This window comes from Pinus tabuliformis, chromosome 8 (assembly GCF_031772625.1).
Source record: "Pinus tabuliformis cultivar Carrire ecotype Pingquan chromosome 8, CPIR1, whole genome shotgun sequence".
Lineage (NCBI taxonomy): Eukaryota > Viridiplantae > Streptophyta > Pinopsida > Pinales > Pinaceae > Pinus > Pinus tabuliformis.
In genome coordinates this window covers 1,168,463,391-1,168,485,594 of record NC_142294.1, presented here as the reverse complement: position 1 = coordinate 1,168,485,594, position 22,204 = coordinate 1,168,463,391, and the positions used below count along the sequence as shown (strand labels likewise).

At 35.6% G+C, this 22,204-nt stretch overlaps 1 protein-coding gene across 1 annotated transcript; it reads right to left on the bottom strand.

Annotated features, from left to right (window-relative positions):
• Positions 1 to 17,339: 17,339 nt before the first annotated feature.
• LOC149239509 (myb-related protein 308-like) lies at positions 17,340 to 19,674 on the bottom strand. Its single transcript, XM_089367156.1, has 3 exons — positions 19,375 to 19,674; positions 18,574 to 18,703; positions 17,340 to 18,459 (listed from the first exon to the last, which is right to left on the bottom strand). The coding sequence occupies exons 1-3, from the start codon at positions 19,505 to 19,507 to the stop codon at positions 18,024 to 18,026; spliced, it is 699 nt and encodes a 232-aa protein (XP_089223282.1). The 5' UTR covers positions 19,508 to 19,674; the 3' UTR covers positions 17,340 to 18,023.
• Positions 19,675 to 22,204: the final 2,530 nt, after the last annotated feature.

The following is a 22,204-nucleotide window of genomic DNA, read 5'->3' as shown; positions in this document are numbered from 1 at the left end:
TTAACCATCTAATTGCGACGTCTACATCTATCTAACCTTAAAATATGGGAATATCAAAGTTAACTTGTACCTTAAAAGGAGTGGTGCCTCTAGAGTGGCTGCTAGATGAAGATGTGTCTCTTGTGGGTAGTCGCTGAAGGATCTAGGAAAAGTTATCCATCTTCGCGTTCCTCTGTCGCTCATGGGATTCCTTGACAAATATTTTGAAAGGATCTCCTTCCCCTTCATCTTTTTTTGCTTCCGCCATGGGATGTCGTCAGGGTTTGGGAGGTTGGTCTTGCAAAGGTTCAACCAGTGCAAGCCCTAACTCCTTATACCCTCACCTTGTTGGGGACATGTAAAGAAAAACAAAGAAATAGTAGACCGCTATGATATCACTGATCCGAACTTATGTAGGGGAGCAACAAAATATAGAAATACGCATATGCACAAAGATGCAATAGAAATAAAACTTCACTTCATTAATATCAAAGAACTGAAATATGCTTACATACAGAAATGGAAATAAACTGTCTTGGGTGATGGTAGCTTATCTCTGAGAAGAGATGTAGTGACTACATGCCTCTGAACTATGTTACAATGAGGTTTGAAGGCCCATTTATTGTTGAGAAACATTGGAAAGAAATAAACATCCAAACACCTAACCCTAGGAGATGAAGCGCCAAAACTATGGGCCTCGTTTGGGTCAATTGGTGCATCAACTTCCCGGGGTCATAACTTTGGCATAAGTTCTTCGTTTGATGCGCACAAGACCTCATTAGAAAGATCTATCTGAGGACTACAATTTTCGAGTGAAAGTAATAGTAAAAGTTTTTACCTATTTAAAAAAAAATGTCGTTTAGGGCCTCATAATAGCTTCAGAAGTTCACAACCTAAAAAACTGCGAAAAATAGTAAACTGTGCTACAATTAAGGAAACTGAAAAACTGAAAGAAACAGTGGTGGAGGTCTAAGTGGAATGCGTCGGTGGCCACCAATATCCAACTAGTTCAGTTGTTTGTAGAATGACTGGCCTTTGGTCCTTTCAAAGAGTTAAAGAATTTTGTACTTAACTACTTTTTGTTAAAGGATTGTGACCTTCACACCTCCAGCCATTGTTTTAGTTTATCAAATGAGTCTTTAAGCGTAGTTAATTTGTACAAGTTTTCCTATGGTTAATGTTTTCTCTGTATTTCAGAAATATTTCCACGGTCCATGTTATAGTCATAATGCTATCGTATAACATTGTTCTTGATTTGATTTATGGAAATTTATGTTTCGTCAAATCTTGTTTATTCTTGTGTGCTCTAAATATTACTTGTCAACTATTTGAGATTTCACTGTTTATTATAAAGAATGTAAATATTAGTGCTTTAATTTTAATAAATGTGTTCCCTCAGAGGGAAAAGGGACTGTCTCCAACCTGTCATAATGGCTCGTCCAAGAGACTAACCCTGAGTACCTACCGAGTGGCAACTCATAGGAAGTTTCTATTGAACAACTCATAACCCCGCTACATGGGTTTCACCGACTTCAGGGCATTGTTCATTGTTTAGTAATTTATGATCCTACGTATTGTTCTATCTTTAGTATCAACAATAAACCATAATTAACAGCAGTTCCCAAAATCTATTTTTTTTTAATAACAAGACAAATAACTCAACTAATACGATATAAGACTTATTTGTTGATTTCCTCAAATATCGCACAATCACACTGAAAGTGATGTCTTTCCTCCCTACCAATGAGACCAATCTCTGCACTGAGTCTCCCCCCGAGCTCTCCTCACAAGAATATTTTATTTTAAATACAATACTACACAGAGGACTTTCAGCAGCTTCTGGTCCTAATCAGACTTAGCCGTAAATAATTTTCTTGGCACCAACTTCACCTGGCCAACCAGCATGGACATCGATTCTTTGTTCTTGTAGTTCCTCTTCCTTAGGTCACTTCAAGTTCCTTGTAACCCTTTTGGTTTCCTTTTCCAGAGTTTTCATTTCTCTAGAAGAGGTTATGGGCAAGTAACCACCTGGCTCATACTTGTCTAACTAAGACTTTGAGGCTCATTCGAAATGACTTTCCCAATGTGACTTGTGCATAAGATAATTAATTAAAAACAAGTAATTTCCAACTTATTGTTTGACCTTTACAAGGTCTGCATCACATCATATTTTTTTTAACCACAGTAACTTATTATTTACAAGTTATCAGGGGATATTACATCTTCCCCCTCTCGAACAAAACATCATCCCAATGTTTTCACATCTTCAGAAGAAATTTGGGTATGCTTCTCTCATGAACTTTTCATCCTCCCAAGTGGCCTCATCTAGGCCAAAGTGCCTCCACTACACCCTAACTTGGGTGATAAATCACCCCCGCATCGTTACTTCTCTCTGATCGAGTATACATTGGGGCTTGACCAGAAACTCATCGTCTGATTCGACCTATAACCACAGTTGCAATTTTATCAGTTTTTTTTGTATCAACTAGCATACCCATAACATCTATATATATATATATATATATATATATATATATATATATATATATATATATATATATATATATATATATATATATATATATATAGATATAGATATATATATATATATATATATCACTTACAAACTTAGTTATCTGTATATATTGCCAATTGATAACATGTTTAGGATCATATATATATTTCTTTAACAGAGAAACATGAAAAACATTGTGAATACGTATGTGATTGGGTAAGGCTAGCTAGTAAGCGACAGGTCCAATTCGGGCCAAAATCTAAAAAGGACCACAATATCGGGGAGCTAGCTTGGTACATCCTGCCCAATGCAAAGTTCTCTTTTTGGGCTTCACCCATACATATACGTGATCCCCAACTCCAAAGTCCCGATAACTTCTCTTTTTATTAGCATAATTCTTTTGTCCATCCTGGGCCGCCTTGAAATTCATCCTTACCTTTCTTACAACTTCTTCCATCTCTTCCAACATATCAAGGCCCAACATTAATTTATCTTCAGGGCCACTCCAATTTATAGGTTTTCTACATTTACATCCATATAACACTTCGAACAAACTCATCTTTAGGGAAGAATGCTAACTATTATTGTAAGAAACTTATACCAAATGTATGTAGTCCTCCCATTTTGTCGGTTGTTGCATTATATACATTCTCAACATGTCTTCAATCATTTGATTCACCCATTCAGTCCACCCATCAGTTTGATGGTAGTATGCAGTATTGAACTCTACTTGAGTACCTAGCCCTTTAAACAAGGCCTTCCAGAATGCATAAGTGAATTTAACATCTCTATCATAAATTACCACCTTCGGTACCCCATGCAATCTGAAAATTTCTTTCATAAATATATTAGAAATTTGAATTTCCTTAAAGGTAGATTGTACTGGTATGAAATGAGCAGACTTACTTAGCTTGTCCACTACTACCATTATAGAGTCATTTTGTTTCCTAGTCCATTAGGGGAATTTTGAGGTCTAAAATGGGCCTCCTAAGGAAATTATAAAATAGTAGTGGAAATAATAAAATAATATTAGATTACATCATCAAATTTTAGAGGGAAAAAAGAAAAAACTATTTTTTCAACTCGTATTTTCAAATTATCTCCCTATGGGTTTACTCAAATTTCGAGCAGAAACAGTCATTGGATGAAAAATTTGATTCCTCATCAAAGGAGTACCTATTTTTCATACTTTTTATGGACCCTACTACACGAAAATGAGAAATACATGAAAAACGTGATTGCAATAAGTTAATGGATTTAATACAAATGAGGTCCACGAAGGTGGAATATTAGTAATAGTACATTTTTTTTGAAGATATAGATATATCTAAAAGGGATTTGGAAAATGTTAAAAGACTTTATCAATGTTAAGAAAGGTAATTGAAATATATTCTTATTGATATAAATTGGATGAAACCATGGGCTTGATTGGTTTTCATATTTTAAATAACTTCTTGCTTCGTATTGTTAAATGTAAAAGTCAAAAGCAAGTTGTAACAAGTTATCTTCATTATTTTGTAAATTTTGAACACTTGTACATGATGAGCATGCACCTAGAGAAACTACCTTGCCAAATCTAGATCACTATTGGCATGGTTAAAAGGATGTGGAAAAATAAAAAAGATACGAAGAGTGTCGTTTTCTTGATTTTATCTAAGCTAAAGGGTCATTTTCTGGTATTTCCTTCTACATTTATTCTATTGTGGATGCAATGGAGATGAGTTTAAAATGCCCTCTTTTGAGATTTTTCATGAGCATATTAATAGGGAAGAAATTTCCTCTTTTGAAAATTTTCATGAGCATCTTACTAGGGAACAATCCAATTTAGCTCTAAGAATCAACTTCTTATGGCTCAAACCTCCAAAGTTAAGCACAAAACCCAATATAAGAAAAATAAATATTCTACTCAAGCTAGTGAGTCTGCCTCCAAGCCTCAATGCAAAACAAAAACTTTTGCTCCATCTTTCAAGCCTAATGGGTCTTCCTCCAAGAATATTAATAAGAAGCCATATAAAACCTATAGTTTTGTGGCATCCCAGGGCATGTTGCATGTAAATTTTTATAGGAACTAGAAAATTTGAATGAATCCATGCAACAACATAAAATTTCAATTCCCAAACCTTCTTCATATATTGAAAGGCATGATTTCTTTTCTTAGGCATTATGTGTGTCTTTTGACAATCAATTCCTTTATTTCGGTGCATGAAACATTATAAATCATTCTCATGGGTTGTTTGCTTCTACATCTAATTGTAGCATTTTATAGATTGCACATGGAGACTCTACATAGATTGATGTTTTAGGATAAAACATTATGCATATAAATGATGGGTGCATCAATGATGACTTCTTGTTCTTTGCATATTTTCTAATTTACTTTCTATTTATAAGATACATGTCATTTTAGTAATGGGAAAACAATGGATTTTTCTCTTAAAAAGTAATCATCCAAGAGCTAGGAAATCAAGATGGTGTCATTTCTTGTAGAAGAGTACATTGTGGTTCCCATATTTACAGGTTTGATTGTTTCGAGCCTTCCCCAATTCCTCCTTCATTTCACATGTCGATTCTTGAGTAGACTATGGCATGAAATATTTGGCCATCTAAACTACAAGTATTTGCAATAGTTAAACAAAAGAGAATTGGTGTCTGGTCTACACAAAGCTTCTTGCACTGATAAGGTTTGTCCATGTTGTTTTCTTGGGAATGTAGAAATTCCCACCTATAGATCACCTGGTAATGCAATATTCTAAAGAAAAACACTTGATATACTTCTACAAACAATTTAGCGGAAGCTTAATTGAACATGAGAAACATCAATAAGAACACATATAACTGATAAGAAGGAATCAATCACACATAACACATAAGATATAACTCGGAGAAAGCCTCAGCCTAAAACCCCAACTCTGTATTATCATACAAGTGGAAATATAGTCAGTATTACAAAAAGAATTAGCTCAAAAGCTATCCTGCTCTCTCTGCAATACCTCTGCTGCTCATAGACAGTCAAAGGCCTCTCTCTAACCTTTGGTATGCCTTCCAAGTCTCCTATTTCTTTACACAATTTTGATTAGGGTCCAGTGCAGCCACTTGTGTGAATTGGCCTCTTCACACACTCACTAACCTCTGATCCAACTACGCAGTCCTGAAGGAGATAAATCCTCATCAAGGATGAGCTTCCTTTATAGTAAAAATATTCATCCAACTGATAGTACATTGTCCCTTCTCTGATCTCAACTGGGTCTCTGTCTGAACTGACATGCATGAGTTATTCATGAGAGAATCTCCAGTTATCTAAAGTACAGTAGTTATATGCTAGCATGCATTAAATAACTGAACTTACTTAATTTAAACAAACTGTTTAAATCAATTATAACTGGACTTGACTCAGTTAACTGAGCCAACTAATTACTACTAAAATTAGAACTCATCCTTATCTCTTTAACTGATGGATAAATTCCTCAATTAATAGATAAATTGTTGCATGTCCTCACATAGACTTCATGTTTGATTTTTCACAACTAATTAACTCATGGAGAATTAATTAATTTATTTCAAACTGTTGTTAAGTTCAAATTCAAATTTTACTTCGTATTTCTAATCCAGGGACTGACTAAAATAGGAATCCATCCCGAACTGCTAAAAATAGAATGCTATTTTTAGCACTTCCATTTTTCATTCCCTATTGCTCAATCTAGCATTGGTACCTAAACTTCTATTTTTAGCAGTGCTATTTTTAGCACTTCTATTTTTAGCATTTATTGTTTCCATTTTCAACACTCCCTCTCAACAAGAAAGGCTTCAACTCGAACTCGATCCTGTACCTTTGGAATGTTCTGCATGCAACACTTCTACCAAGTGTGGTTGCTCCAACAACTCTAGAAACAAAAAAATCTCCCAACTAACCTCCCTGTTGGGCTAGAAACATCCTTTGATGCTAAAGCTCCATCTGCCACTAACAAGTGCTCCCTCTCTGACCTCTGAGTTGTTGCAACACTCCATGCATATCTCACTATTTCACACCTCTCTGTGCCATCCTGCACTGGTGCAACACTCTTGTGCCTCTCGCATTGTTGCAGCCTGCTACCTCTACATAGTCCTGGGACTCCTGCACTGTAGCTCTATCTGCTGCTCCATCTGCATTTGTCTCTACCCACTCAGCCAGTCCTGCTACTCTTTGTCGGGGCTTCTGTAGCAAAGTCGAATCAAAGAGGTTGGGTACCTTAAGGATCCTGCCCCTCCTCCTTGGGATGATCACTCCACATCGCCCCACCTCCTACCTGGAGGTATGGCTGCATGTGATCCCTCTGCCCACCTGGCTTGAACTTTCCTCCTATTGGAGGTCTCTGCATGAGTAGATGTCTCTACTCGATCTCCTCTCAGCTGCCCCTGTTATGGCTGCTCCACAACCTCCTGAAGCTGCTGCACCAATCGTGGCTCCTCCACAATCGTCTGAGAATACTTCTGGTGCTGCATGTTGAGAGGTCATATACCCTCCCTCTCAACCACCAAGTCTCCATCAGTTGCCCTGTTGCTCAAGGCTTTGCATGCATCTTGAACCTCAAGAGCATACAAGTTCTTGACCCATGAACCAATCTGCTTCACCTGTCTAGTGATGATGTGTCTAAGAAAAACCTTTCCCTTACTAAAGACTATATCATAGCCTCTATCTTCCAGCATCGTGATCGACACCAAGTTTCTCTTCAATCCTGGTACATACTTGACATCGGTCAAGGTAAGGCGAGCTCCATGCTCCATCTGAAAAATAACCATGCCTACACCTGAGATAATGTACTTTTCATCATTACCCATCGCTATGAGTATCTGGACATCTTTCTCCTCCAAATTACTGAACAAACTCTTATCGTCGATCATGTGGAAAGAAGCTCCAATGTCAAGAAACCAACCACTTCCCACCATGGTTGAAACCATGCATGCGAAGAGTGTGAAATCCAACTCGAACTGTGAAGCAAGTGCCTCACCTTCAGATCCTTCACCGGATCCCTTCTTGGATTTCCTTTATGGACAATTTGTAGCAAAATGGCCCACCTCATGACAACGAAAGCATCGCACTTTCAATTTGTCAAACTTCTTCCCACCATGGGAAGAACTGGATTTAGAAAGAGAAACCTTCTCCTTCCCCTTCTTTTCCTTACTTGCTAAGGCACAATTTTCTTCATCCTCCATGGATGAAGAACCATCTCTGGTGCTTCTTCTTATCTCCTCCTACATCAAATCTGACCAAAGTTGTTCCCAATCTGGTAGTTTCTCTCTTCCATTAACCGAGTCTTGGTATCTATGCCAGCTCTTAGGAAGACTAAGGAATGCAAGACTCACCATGTCATCATCAGCTGTCACGATCCCTACACTTCCAAGCTCATCCCTGCATGTGGTGAGCTTGTTCAGATACATAGAGATTGTGTCACCCTTTTCACACTTGATCTTTCGAAGTTTGTCCTTCAGTGCCAGCTTCCTCTTATCATTGCTATTCTGATAAAGATCTTTCAATGTTTTCCACATCGAAAACGGAGTCTCCTTCCCATGGAGGCTTGAGACAATGTGATCTCGAACTCCCTCCAGGAGGATTCTCCTTGCTCTAGCCACACACTTTTTCCATTATTCCAGTTGAGTAGCATCAGTCGACTTCTGGACTTCTTGATCAATGAAGTCCTTTAGACCATTATCTTCTAATACTACCTCCATGCGATCCTTCCAGGCTATATAATTTGAACTGCCATCAAGGGCATATTCGAGTCTCAAACCACTGAATGCCATCGGTGAAATAGATGTGATAAGAACTCAATTCAATATTCAGAAATCACAAACTTCAACTTCTCCCTTCTTGTATATTGTTCTTCCTTGATCACCTGTACTCTGATACCATGTAGAAATTCCCACCTGTAGATCACCTGGTAATGCAATATACTAAAGCAAAACACTTGATCTACTTCTACAAACAATTTAGCAGAAGCTTAATCGAACATGAGCAACATCAATAAGAACACATATAACTGATAAGAAGGAATCAATCACACATAACACATAAGATATAACCTGAGGAAAGCCTCAACCTAAAACCCCAACTCTGCATTATCATACAAGTGGAAATATAGCCAATATTACAAAAAGAATTAACTCAAAAGCTATCTTGCTCTCTCTGCAATACCTCTACTGCTCATAGACAGTCAAAGGCCTCTCTCTAACCTCTGGTCTACCCTCCAAGCCTCCTATTTCTTTGCACAATTTTGATTAGGGTCCAGCGAAACCACTTGTGTGAATTGGCCTCTTCACACACTCACTAACCTCTGATCCAACTACGCAGTCCTGAAGGAGATAAATCCTCATCAAGGATGAGCTTCCTTTATAGGAAAAAATATTCATCCAACTGATAGTACACTGTCTCTTCTCTGATCTCAACTGGGTCTTTTTTTGAACTGACATGCATGAGGTATTCATGAGAGAATCTCTAGTTATCTGAAGTACAACAATTATATGCTAGCATGCATTAACTAACTGAACTTACTTAATTTAAACAAACTATTTAAATCAATTATAACTGGACTTGACTCAGTTAACTGAGCCAACTAATTACTACTCAAATTAGAACTCATCCTTATCTCTTTAACTGATGGATAAATTCCTCAATTAATAGATAAATTGTTGCATGTCCTCACATAGACTTCATGTTTAATTTTTCACAACTAATTAACTCATGGAGAATTAATTAATTTATTTTCAAACAGTTGTTAAGTTCAAATTCGAATTTTACTTCCTATTTTTAATCCATGGACTGACTAAAATAGGAATCCATCCTGAACTACTAAAAATAGAATGCTATTTTTAGCACTTCCATTTTTCATTCCCTGTTGCTCAATCCAGCACTAGTACCCAAACTGCTATTTTTAGCAGTGCTATTTTTAGCACTTCTATTTTTAGTATTTCTTGTTGCCATTTTCGATAGGGAAAAAAACTCATGATCATTTTCCTGAATGAAAGTTCTTGGATGCTACTACACCTCTTGTAAATTGGTACCTAGTGTTCTCATGTCATTCATTTTCAAGGGCTTTATATGGACTCAATTTCATTGATAACTTCTTCCATCTCTCTTGGGTGTCATTTCTTACTTATAAGAGTGAGCCCTTTGCTACTTTGAAGACCTTCAAGGATTTTTTGAAAATGAACCCTCTTTTTATATTAGCAAATTACATAGAGATAATGGGGGGGGGGGGGGGGGAGGGGTGGGGGTGGTTTGTGGTGGGGTCTGGTGGTGGGAGTATGTCAATTAGGCACTCAAGGATTTTTGCAGAGAAAATGGCATTCAATACCAACACTATATTCCCTACACCCATCAACAAAATGGAATTTTTAAAAGAAGAAGCTAAATACTGAAAGAAATGGAAAATTGCATAATTTGGTCCAAGAACATGGCACCTTTTTTCTAGGCTGAAATAGTGAATTGTGCCAATTACATTTAAAATTGAATGCTTCATAGGGAAATGTTGCATATGACTCTAAAGAAAACTTGGAGCCATATTAAGCATGATGTATCTACTTTTAGAGTATTTGATAGTTTAGCATGGGCCTTAATTTGTGATCAAAGCTGAAAAGCTATGGAGAAGAAGAGCCAACCACCGATATGTGTTGGTTTTTGTGAGGATATGGCAACATATAGATCACTTAATACCATTTCAAAAGATGTATTGTTTCACAGGGCTATCCATGTTATTGAGAGTTCCATCCCCATATTGTCTACTTCTCCTCTCTCGTATTGTCATGATGATTATGGTGCATATCATGTTGACAATTTTTCTTTTGTAGACAAAGAAGATGATGAAGAACATGTAAATCAACAATAAGCAAAAAGAGAACATGAGAAACCATAATAGGAACAACTTGATCATGAACAACATTTGAAGATCTTTCATAAGTGAAAGAGACCTGATAGTTATGGTTATGATCCAAATTATTTTAGCTATTTTTCCTTTGTCCCTAACAATATTTAGTCACCAACCAATGATGTCTCCTTCTCGAGGCATGCTATTTTTAGATGATCCACAATAATTTTTTAATATAGTTGGGATACCTGAATGGGATGCCATCGTGAAACAAGAGTATTCTTCCTTGATGAAGAATCACACATGGGATCTTGTTCCTCTTCTAAAAGGACAAAATTTGGTTCACTATAAATGGATTTATAGAACCAAATATGCAACAAATCGTTTTATTGATAAGTATAAGGTGTCTCTTGTGGCCAAGGTATTTTCAAAGGTTGAAGGGATTAATTATTTTGAGACCTTTTCCCATGCTACCAAGATTATTCTATACTCATTGTGCTTTCTTCTGCTACCTCCTTAGGTTGGTCAGTGTACCAAATGGATGTGAAGAGTGTCCTTCTTCATGGTGATTCACATGACGAAATCTACATGGAGCGACCCCTAGTTTTCTATTAGGTCTCTATATTACTAGTGTAACCCCTTATTGTTATTAGTGCAACCCCCTTATTATATTGTTGTTCCCATGTAGTACCCATATTGTTATTATTGTGCCCTGTAGAAGCCCACTATTGTTATTATTATGCAGTTACATTATTATTGTTATGTCGGCTCTAATTGTATTATGACCCCTTAGACTCCTATATATAGAAAGGAGGTCTTTTCATTTGTATCATCCAAGAATTGTTCATTTGTGTAATGTAAAGGAGGTTTCCCCCTCGAAGAGGCTAGTTTCTAAGCCATTGATCTTTCTTTTCTATCATTTTGTGAGCTGATTTCATAACATTTGGTATCAGAGCTTTGGATTCTAGGGTTTCATTGCTCTAAGCAGGTCATCGTGGAATTTTCGCTATAACGTTTATTTTGTGATGTTTCAAAAGCTAAAACAAAAACCCATTTGAGATGAAATCTCACTGAACTTTGGATCTGAATTTCAGATCTTGTATCGCTATATTATCGGAGATCTGATCTAAGGAAATTAGGGTTTTTGCAAGCTCCAGAATTCCATCTCAAACAGGTCATTGTGGAATTTTCGCTATAATTGTTTTTCTACAAAGTTTCAGACTCTGAAATTAAAATCCATTTGAGCCAAAAACTTGGTGAAGCTCGGGCCTGAATTTCAAATCTTGTTTCTCTATATTTTCGGAGATACAGTCCAAGACATTTAGGGTTTCTACAGGCTCCCAAATTACATCCTAAACAGGTGACCTTGGGAAAGTCGTCATAACTTTCTCTCTGAGCATCAGATTGAAATTTCGTAAGAAGTTACAAAAAGAGGATGGACTGTAGTTTTCTGTGTATCAGGTTTAGGTCCTAAGGTCAAAACAGTAACACGTGGCACTTCGTACAAGTTTGCTCTACTGAAAAAGTATATAAGAAGGTCATCTTGGGAGATTGGGCATAACTCTTTCTTGGAGAATCCAATTTAGATCAGACTAGTGGCATTAGAAAGAGGACACTGAGGGGTGCTGCAGATCACAATTTCAGACCTTAGAGATGTGAAATTTCAGTCATACAACATATTCAAGATCGAGTTGCTAAAAGCAAGAAAAAGAATGACTCGAATCAAGAAAATAGAAACACCTAGTAAGCAAAAATGGATGGATGATTTGAATAATGCGATCGAAACTAGGATAAATAGTTTTATCCATGCCATGGAAGCTGATATCGATGGTATGCAAGCATATTGGAAGAAATACATGGAAGGTTTGAAGGAAGAGGGACAAAGCTACTACAAGAAAGGCCTCCTAATGGTGAAAAGGTAGTAGAGGAAACTCATGATGAGAACAAAAGTAATGTTAATCATGATTTCATAGAATCTAACATTCGATTGAAGACCCTACATATTCCAAAGATATATATGAGGAAGTTTGATGGCAAGGATCCCGTAACATGGATACTACATACGGAGAAATATTTTGATCTACATAATGTGAAAAACACACAAAAGGTACGTATTGCATCTTTATATTTAGAACCGAATCAGTTTGTATGGTATATAGGGATTTTTGTTCTCATAAACAACTTGTCACCTGGTCAATTTTCATGGAGGAAATGATAGCACATTATGAGAATACAAAGAGCAACACCTTCTTTAGCCAATTGATAAATCTCAAACAAAAGGGTTCAATGGTAGAGCACATTGAGCACTTCCAAAAATTGAATATAAGGGTAAATGATATTCCAGAGAAGCGTAGGATTGAAGTCTTCATAGGGACTTTAAATGATAACATCCAACATGAGGTTCGCCTTTGGGAACCTGATTCATTAGATACGGCATACAAGTTGGCAAGAAAAATTGAAAGCAAAATTATGGCAACAAGGAAGCCTACCACTCATAACTATAAAGATGGAACTATTGTTGCTCCTAGCCTTTCACCACCTACAAGGTTGACACCAAAACAATTGGAAGAAAAAAGAGCAAAAGGGCTTTGTTACAATTGTGATAGAAAATACACTAAAGGTCATAAGTGTGCTAAGCAGAAATTAATTTACATAGATGGGGAAGAGGAGCAAGAAAAGGAACAAGAAACGTCAAAAGAAGAAGATATACACCAGGAACAAACCTTGGAGAAAGAAGAAATGAATCCGACCATATCTTGTAATGCATTGACCAGAATCACAACTCCTTAAACTATCAAGGTAGAAGGACATATCAAGAAGAAAAAGGTAATAGTGTTGATTGACTCAGGTAGTACCCATAATTTTATTCATTGTAAAATAGCCAAGGAATTAAATTTCTTCCTATATCCAGCTCCAGAGTGTCAAGTGATGGTTGCAAGTTGAGGAACCATAAATTTCTCTGGAAAGTGCCATAACATCAAGCTATCCATGGGAGAATATGTATTGAATAGTCCAATGCTTTCCATTCCAATGGGTGGTGTTGATGTTGTACTAGGAGTCCAATGGCTACAATCCTTGGGCACAATAGCTTTTAATTTTCAAGAACTTTTCATGAAATTTTTTTCGGAGGGAAAGAAAGTTGAATTAAGGGGTATCACAGGGAAATCGAGAAACATAATTAGCTTTAACTGAATGACAAAGCTTCTAAAGAAAGAACAACGAGGTGTAATTGAACAATTATGTTCTCTAGAGGTTCCCACATCGAAATCATCTATTTCTCCAGATCTCCAAAAAGCCTTGGACAATCATTCCAAGGTATTTGAGACTCCCAAAGGCCTCCCACCTATTTGTGATCATGATCATGCTATTCATTTGATTCCAGGAAGTGTTCCTCCAAACATTAGGCCTTATAGATATCCATATGCCCAAAAGAGTGAAATTAAACTTATGGTTGCAGAAATGCTAGAGGTTGGTATAATTAACCAACCAAATTCGATAAACAAAGTAAGTGATGAATGGAAGAATGTCGAAGCAGGGTGGGAACTCATTCAAAAGTTGTAGAAGATCCCAGTTCAAACAATATTGCCGGAACTTGACAAGGAAGGAAAAGTCATATTGGAGCCTAGAGCAGTCACAGAAACAAGAACCTGACAACTACGAAATCGATCAATTTCAGAGTATCTCATCAAGTGGAAGAACTTACCCGCTGAAGATTCCACATGGGAGCACAAGAATTTTATATAGAAGCATCCAGAACTACTTAAGCGTTGAGGACAACACTTTTTGAAGGAGAGGGCCATGTTAGGTCCCTATACTACTAGTGTAACCCCTTTCTGTTATTAGTGCAACCCCCTTATTGTATTGTTGTTCCCATGTAGTACCCATATTGTTATTATTGTGCCCCATAGAAGCCCACTATTGTTATTATTGTGCAGTTACATTATTATTGTTATGTTAGCTCTGATTGTATTATGACCCCTTAGACTCCTATATATAGAAAGGAGGTCTTTTCATTTGTATCATCCAAGAATTTTTCATTTGTGTAATATAAAGGAGGTTTCCCCCTTGAAGAGGCTAGTTTCTAAGGCGTTGATATGTCTTTTCTATCTTTTTGTGAGATGGTTTCATAACATTTTTTGTAGGATTCTTTTCTTGCTTGTAGGCTTCAATATTCTCTTTATGGTCTCAAAAAATCTCCTTGATCTTGGTATGAGAAGATGGATAGCCTTGCCATTGCTTCATGTTTCAACTGTTGCCATTATGACCCTACACTCCACACTTATAGATAGGGCTTTGATCTCTTGATTTTGTTTATGTGTGGAGATGATTTAATACTCACAAGAAGTTCTTTGTTTATGATTCAAAGTGTTAAGGAAGAATTGATGAAATAATGTGATGTGACAAATCTCAAATTTCTACATTGTTTTCTTGTTCTATAGGTTCTTCACTCTTTAGAAGGGACCTACAATTTCTATAAGAAGTATGCATTTGATTTACTTCAGTGCTTTGGCATGGCTAACTATAAGTCTGCATTCATTCCATTTCAGTGAGGTGTTTCCCTTTCTATCAGTTTCTCGACACCACAAATTAATATTTCATTGTATCAACTGGTTGGGAAGCTATTATATTTGACTTATATACATCATGACATCTCTTTTGTAGTAGGCTTTGTCTCTGAATTCTCTTAAGGTCCATATGAGAGTGCTTAAAAGGTTGCAAAGTGCATCTTGAGGTATATTTAAGGTATTGCTAACTTTTGCATCCAATACACCTATGGTGCTTCTCAACTTGTGAATTTCACTGATTTTTATTGGGTTGGTTCAGTGAATGATTAGAAGTTTAGTTCTGGCTATATCTTTCACCTTGGGTCTACTCTTATTTCCTAGTCTTGCAAGAAGCAATCAACGATTGTATTGTCTTATGTAGAAGTTGAGTATCATATTGTAGTTCTTTTCAGTTAGCATGCTATTTTGCTTCAACAACTAATTATGAAGTTTGGCACTCGTCAAAATCATCCTACCACTCTTTAGTGTCATAATTAGAGCGCCATACACATTTCTCATGATACATTGGGGCATCAAAGGAGAAAACACATTGAGATACACATGCACTTCATTTCACAACACATTTAGGATGGTGTTCTCATCTTGGAGTATTTTCCTACCAAGAGCAAGTTGCTAACAATTTCACACCAAGGCTTTGGAATCACCTCATTTTCTTCACTTACAATTGACATTAGGGGTGAAGGAAGTTGTCATTGGAGGGTCCTATTGAGTCCTCCTTACTTCACCTTTTTGTTTTTGTTGTTTCTCTCTATTAGGGTGGAGTTATTTCCTACAGGTTTTTCTCATTTTCTTTGCTTATAGAAGTTTGTACATGGGCACCTTAGGAGACTTAGTTACTAGATCTCATTTCTAAATTCTTTGTTTACTTCATACATTTTTCTTAAAAAGAGATGTTAGTGTTATTTTTCTCCAAAATATTAATAATTTCCAATGCATACAACTTATATTAATTCTTGATAATCATCCATTTGCTTAAAGCTAAACATTTTCCATTATTCTATATAAAATGCTCTTATATATTTCCCACTTAATAAATTTAATAAATTTTTTTAATTTTTTTTTAATAATTTTTTTTCATGATTTACAATAATATTGGTTTATTTCTATACTATTCCCAAAAAATTTTATTTTCAAATCTTAAACTTTATAAATCTTTTTACATAATTTAAAATTTTGTTTAAGAAATTTTTGAAGTATAACCATCCCGACTGTAAATTTTAATGTCTATGTTCACCCAAGTTGGTTGAACCTCAAGTACAAGAACATTTTCAAGTGCTTGCAAGTTAAAGCGGCATTATTTATTATGTGTATTTTTACTCCATATATAGGTGCTCTGTAATCTTATTCATTTTTCCAACTACGTTTCAAAGGTTAAGGTATTCAATAATGGGAACTTCCTCACTCATTTTTCCAATAGCGTTTCAAATGTGGTAAGATATGGTTCATTGGAAATTTTTATTGATATTAATTATTTTTAATAAATTATTGTGAGTTAAATAATAATAATAATAATAATAAATATTTTATTAATTAAATTAAATTAAATTATATATTTCAACTATATTTAAAATAAAATAAAAATATCAATTATTTAACCTAATTCAAAGGCAATAACTCAGCAAGAGAAGTATTCGAAATTGACTAATAAAAGTCAAAAAAAGAAAACCATAAGTCGTTCCAGAAACAAAATCCCTGGAACGTACGTACACAGGAGGCATGCAATGGGGATCTTATTTCGCGAATTGAGGCGCCAGATAAATCGGAAACGCGTATTAATAGTCAGTCAGATCACATTAATCCATCAAGAAAAGTCTAACGAAAAATCTGTCAACTATAACGGCTCAGGCCTTGATTGGATGTCCATCAACTGACTCACAGATTCTAAGGGATTTTCAAATTTCATCCAGAGACGTATTGTATCAATAGTGGTATAAGTTCATTGTATTTTAATGGTAGATTTTTGATATATTTTAAAAAATGGAGGGATAGTAGTTAATTATTTAACCAGGTTTTTGTTCTATCATAGTATAGAAAAATCTATAATCATAATATAGATGAACTCTTTTTTTTTTAAGGAATAACAGAATTATAAATAGATATTATTAACAAAAAGTCAAAAATCTACAATCGTATTAAGGATGAATATTTATGAGAGATTTTTCGGCGAAAATTACATGGAATATTATTTGTTCGACGCGTTTCGAACCAACTAGTGTGGTTCATCGTCAGGATGAATATTTGTTTTGAAATAATAACACTAATGAAATTACTCGTAAATCAACTTTAAACATCAAAACTGAGACCAGAATTAGTGATGAGACTTACTTTTATATTTACTTATATTCTCCTATACAACAAACATAGAAATACACCCAAATAAAAAGTTTGAAAATATTATCAACCAAACCAACTCAGAAATCTCATGAAATCAGAAAACTGAAATACTGTGCAAATTATTCCAATGTTACTATTCACAAATCAAAAATAGTTCTGAATACATATGGATTATCGAGAGACAACCATAACCTAAAATGCAAACCAATATAGCCGCATCTCTGTAAAATTTGAATATACTTATCTCTGATCCCATAAACGAGAGTAACAATTAATATACATATATATTCAACTTGGCACCTTCCACCTTCAATCCAAAAGTCACATTTTATACCCACATCCAAACCAAAGAATAATAGCAATTAATACCACACTCATGTTGAATCGTTAATCCGCTCTTCTCAGCTATTGGCACAACCTACCAAACCCTCAGTCAGTGTAAGGCCGAAAAGTAACAGAGCAGAGATCCCACAATCTTGAATTTTGTATCTATACAGGGATCTGTACTTGTTACCTTCGTCCCAACGTTGCACATGGATGAAATTCATCAGGCAAACAAATAATCAAATTTTTAATTGGTTAAGGGTGGAGTGTCCAACTGAAGACTCATTAAAATAAAAATCTTATACACAATTTCATCCAGAAATCCACTACAAAAAAGAACAATGGTAGAAATCTTCACTCTCTTGCTTCATAGTGTCCATAACTGAGCTAGAAATCAAGATGGGCTCTTTCATGGTGTCCATAACTGAGCTAGAAATCAAGATGGGCTCTTTCAAGCAGCAAAGCTCTTTAATGACCACAACATTTACCAGTGATTTGCAGCCCTAAATGACAGCACACCTTGGCCTTGCTCTCATCGTTGGGTTGGTTTGTGTTAATCTGTGACACCATTTGTTGGGATTCCAGGGCTCCATCTAATATTGAGGGCAGAGTGATGGATAACTGAAGATCAAGGGGTGGCTGGTTTTCATGGCCATCGCTGCCACCATCAGAACCAGGCTGCTCAAAAGAAGTCTCTGATTGGCAATGGAAAAAATCAGCGATTTCCGGTGGCCCCAGTTTACTGTGATCTGATGACCTCCCTGGCTGCTCATATGATAAAAGTGGGCGATGGGTCTGGGGATCCAATCCCCTGCTCAATAGTTTCCTCTTTATATGTGTGTTCCAATAATTCTTTATCTCGTTATCTGTGCGTCCTGGAAGCCTACCTGCGATCAGAGACCATCTGCCAAAAAAAATAAATCTAAGCCATTATATAAAAGCCCTAGAAATCCATATTGAAATAATCAAAGTGCCCCACAACAACATCATACTGATCATAATGAATACAACAACGTACTTATTGCCCAAAAGAGCATGGAGTTTGATTATGAGCTCATCTTCCTCTTCAGAAAAATTCCCTCTCTTCAGATCTGGACGCAGATAATTTATCCATCTCAACCTGCAACTTTTTCCACAACGCAGCAACCCTGCAAGTAATAATTAAAACCAGATTAATAATATTTATAAAAATTCTTTCAACCTTCATCCTGTATTGATTATCATGATTATGGTCCACTAAAACCAGAACGATATGATGACTAAATGTTACTAAAACCAGAATTATGTGGTCTCTTGGAAGGGAAAAAAATGTAAGAGGTTAATTAGAATTATTTAGCATTTTATTTCTGTTAGCGAAAACAAGTGAGAGATCACCATAGTATAAAGATCAAGAAGAGTGATAGTATAACAAATATTTTGAAAATCAGATAGAATTTGAGTATTAGATAGACAATTTAAGGGAAAGTGTTTTCATCTTTAACCCTCTTACTATTTCAGAGGTGACAAACTCATCGTTGACAAACTCTTTAGTCCCCTAATATTTTGAGAGTATTATCCCATAAATAGAACCTACTGGTACTTTGCTATTTTTGATATTAAACTGGTTAAATGATCAATAATCATAATCACATCATTTAAACTAATCCTGTCAAATAAAATCAGATCAAAGCTTTACATGGAGGATTAAGAATTATTACAATTTTATCATATGTAATTGTCATGAGTATATTGCAAATTAATGGTCCACCATCCCATATGATCTCGCCTGTACATTGATCTGGGATTAGGGACTAAGGTCAGTTTCAGTAATTAGAATTACCTGCAGCCTTGGGAAGGGAACGCCAGCAGCCTTCTCCATGGGCTTGAATGTAGGCAATAAGCTTTTCATCTTCTTCTTTGGTCCAGGCTCCCTTGTTGGTATGAGCCTTCTCACAGCATGGAGATCTGGCCATATTTCCAGACTTGATCCGTTAATTAGGCAGCCTGAATGAGTACTGCAACAATGCAGGAGAACCAGAACCAGGCCTAGTCAGGCAAATTCGCAGAAGAGAAAACTGAAAATCTAAAACTGGCATCATGAGAATGGGTTGGATGAATATAAGTTGCAGGAAATTAATGTAGTTGTTAGAAAGGTGTAAGTAGGTGAGTGATGATGAATTTATTTTTGACTGAGTTGGTGAGAAAATATTTGAGTGGACTGGTAGTTCCCACCGGAAAGTTTAGATCAGATGATGGGGAGTCTGAATCTGGGGTCCCTTTCCCAACCACGTAATCCACGAGATCCCATTCCCGGCCATTGACCAAACTACCATATTCCCACACGTATCTCAAATTAGTTTTATGGAAACCAATAGTCAATGTCATACATGACGTTGTGATGTGATTCTTGCCACCGGGGAAGTGGTTCTTGTTAGGTTGGTGGGAGCACACAGCTAATCCCGTTATTTATTAACTAAATGAAAATGAAATATATCTTCAAGCTTCCTTTGCCACATGATACTGTATAATAAGTCCACTAATCACTATTATACACATGGAAACAAACCTAATTCTTCGTATACTTCACATGGTACGAATAACGAGAATGAAAGGCAGGTATGACAAAATTATGCAGTTTAAATAAGAGGTCCACGTTTTACAGGCACGTGTCTTATTGGCCCACATGGCTCATTCATACCATGTGCTACTACAAGTAGCAGCCAGCCATTCATACCATGTGGTACTCCAAGTAGCAGCCAGCCATTCATACCATGTGGTACTCCAAGTAGCAGCCAGCCCTTAATAGGGGTCAAACTAACTATTATGCTGGTTCCTTTTCCAAGATAGAAAAACTTATTTACAGTCAGGGTATGGAATTTATTTGGGTTATTTGCTATATAATATATGAAACAATTTCAAGAATTTTTGGTGTTTAAAATATAATTTTGAATGCATAAATATATAAAACCCTTTGGTGCTCGAATTATGCACATTAAACAATTTAAACTCAAGTTCTTACACATTAAGCAATTTAAACTCAAGTTCTTAAAAATCTCCCTCATATTTTGATTAATTTTAACCACGAAAATGACGATGAAAAATGCTATTTCGTCTCTCTCTCTCTCTATATAATTTTAATTATGAAAAGGAATCATGGAGGATTATCAATTCATTAAGGCTATTAAATTTGATTAGTATTATCATTTTGAAAGTTGGGTAATTATTTATTGTTATTTATGAATGATTCATTTATCATTATTATTATTATTACTAAATGGTCTTGAAAAAGGCCTTTTCGTCTATATATATAATTTTAATTATGAAAAGGAATCATGGATGATTATCAATTCATTAAGGCTATTAAATTTGACTCATGTTATCATTTTGAAAGTTGAGTAATTATTTGTTGTTATTTATGAGTGATTCATTTATCATTATTATTATTATTAGTAAAAAATGTATTTATTTTATGTATGTTTTTTTTCACTGTATGTATGTTTTTATGATGAGTTTTACTTGAAATATGAGAAAAATTTGTTTAAATGACATTTTTGAATTGTTAAATATATATAGATTAAATTATCTAGGAAGTCTACTACCAATGAGTGCTGTGAGCATGAATGGCTATCATAGGTTTAGTTCAATTGTCACAAACGTCCAATCAGAATGACTTAAATGTCTCCTGTATTGTAAATAGAACTATAACCAAGTTGTTTTTAAATCTAGAATGGATGGTTTTGATGCTAATTGATCTTGGTATGCATGCAATTGGTGTTGAGGTTTAACTCCATCAGTGTGATCGTTTTTATTTTCAAATTTGGGTGTAGTGTTTATCTCATGGAATTCATTGCCTAGATTAAATCCCAAATTGAACAATTTCCACCAATAGAGATGCCATCTAATTGGCTAGACTTACCTATACAAACTACGTTATTTTAATGCTATTGGTTTTAGTGACTAGTGAAATGGTGGATGCCAAAGTCTATTAATAGATTTGTATGTATAACTATCCACCCTCATTATATTTCTTAGTTGGTTGGCAAATGAATTTACATGGGTTTGATTATGAAGGCTCTCTATCGGTTTGGATTCTAGCTATGGATTTTGGCTTGCTCATTCTTATAATATAGAAGTTTACTCTTTGACTCTTAGCTTTGAGCAATCTCTACTTTTGAACTCTACAATAAGCATCCATTCCCATCTCTCTCAAACTTGGAGATGGTCCATTAGGATGTCAATGAAACCAAGAAAAATGTGTTCTTTGTTTTTTTAGTGGGACCCTAACAACTATGCCCTCATGCAACAACCCCATGAAAATAAATATACTCTATGTATTTCTAATAGGATCAGTTACTTCTCAGCATCAAAACAACTCTTTGGTGCATGCACACCCAATTGGTAATGATGGTCCAAAATTCTTATTGCTACTAGATGGATTGTTTGACATGCATCTCTTCTTCATGTGCCTATGAGTTCATTGTTGGAATGGGGAAGTCTTCTTATTGTTCATTCCCCATAACCATTCAAGATTGTGACATGTGACTTGATTCTCCCAACAAGATCCCTCATGATGGCCTTTCTTCCCACATAATGAACATGTCTTTGAATACTAGTAGCTAGTAGCACTATGGCCTTTCTTCTTACAACAATGACAAACAATGGATACCTTA

What these genes read in the sequence shown, in the direction of transcription:
- LOC149239509 (XM_089367156.1), bottom strand. Translation starts at nt 19,507, where the DNA reads ATGGCCAGATCTCCATGCTGTGAGAAGGCTCATACCAACAAGGGAGCC. An exon ending in TTCCCTTCCCAAGGCTGCAG is followed by an intron (nt 18,704 to 19,374) that starts GTAATTCTAATT and finishes TATTACTTGCAG; the next exon opens with GGTTGCTGCGTTGTGGAAAA. An exon ending in CATGCTCTTTTGGGCAATAA is followed by an intron (nt 18,460 to 18,573) that starts GTACGTTGTTGT and finishes TTTTTTTGGCAG; the next exon opens with ATGGTCTCTGATCGCAGGTA.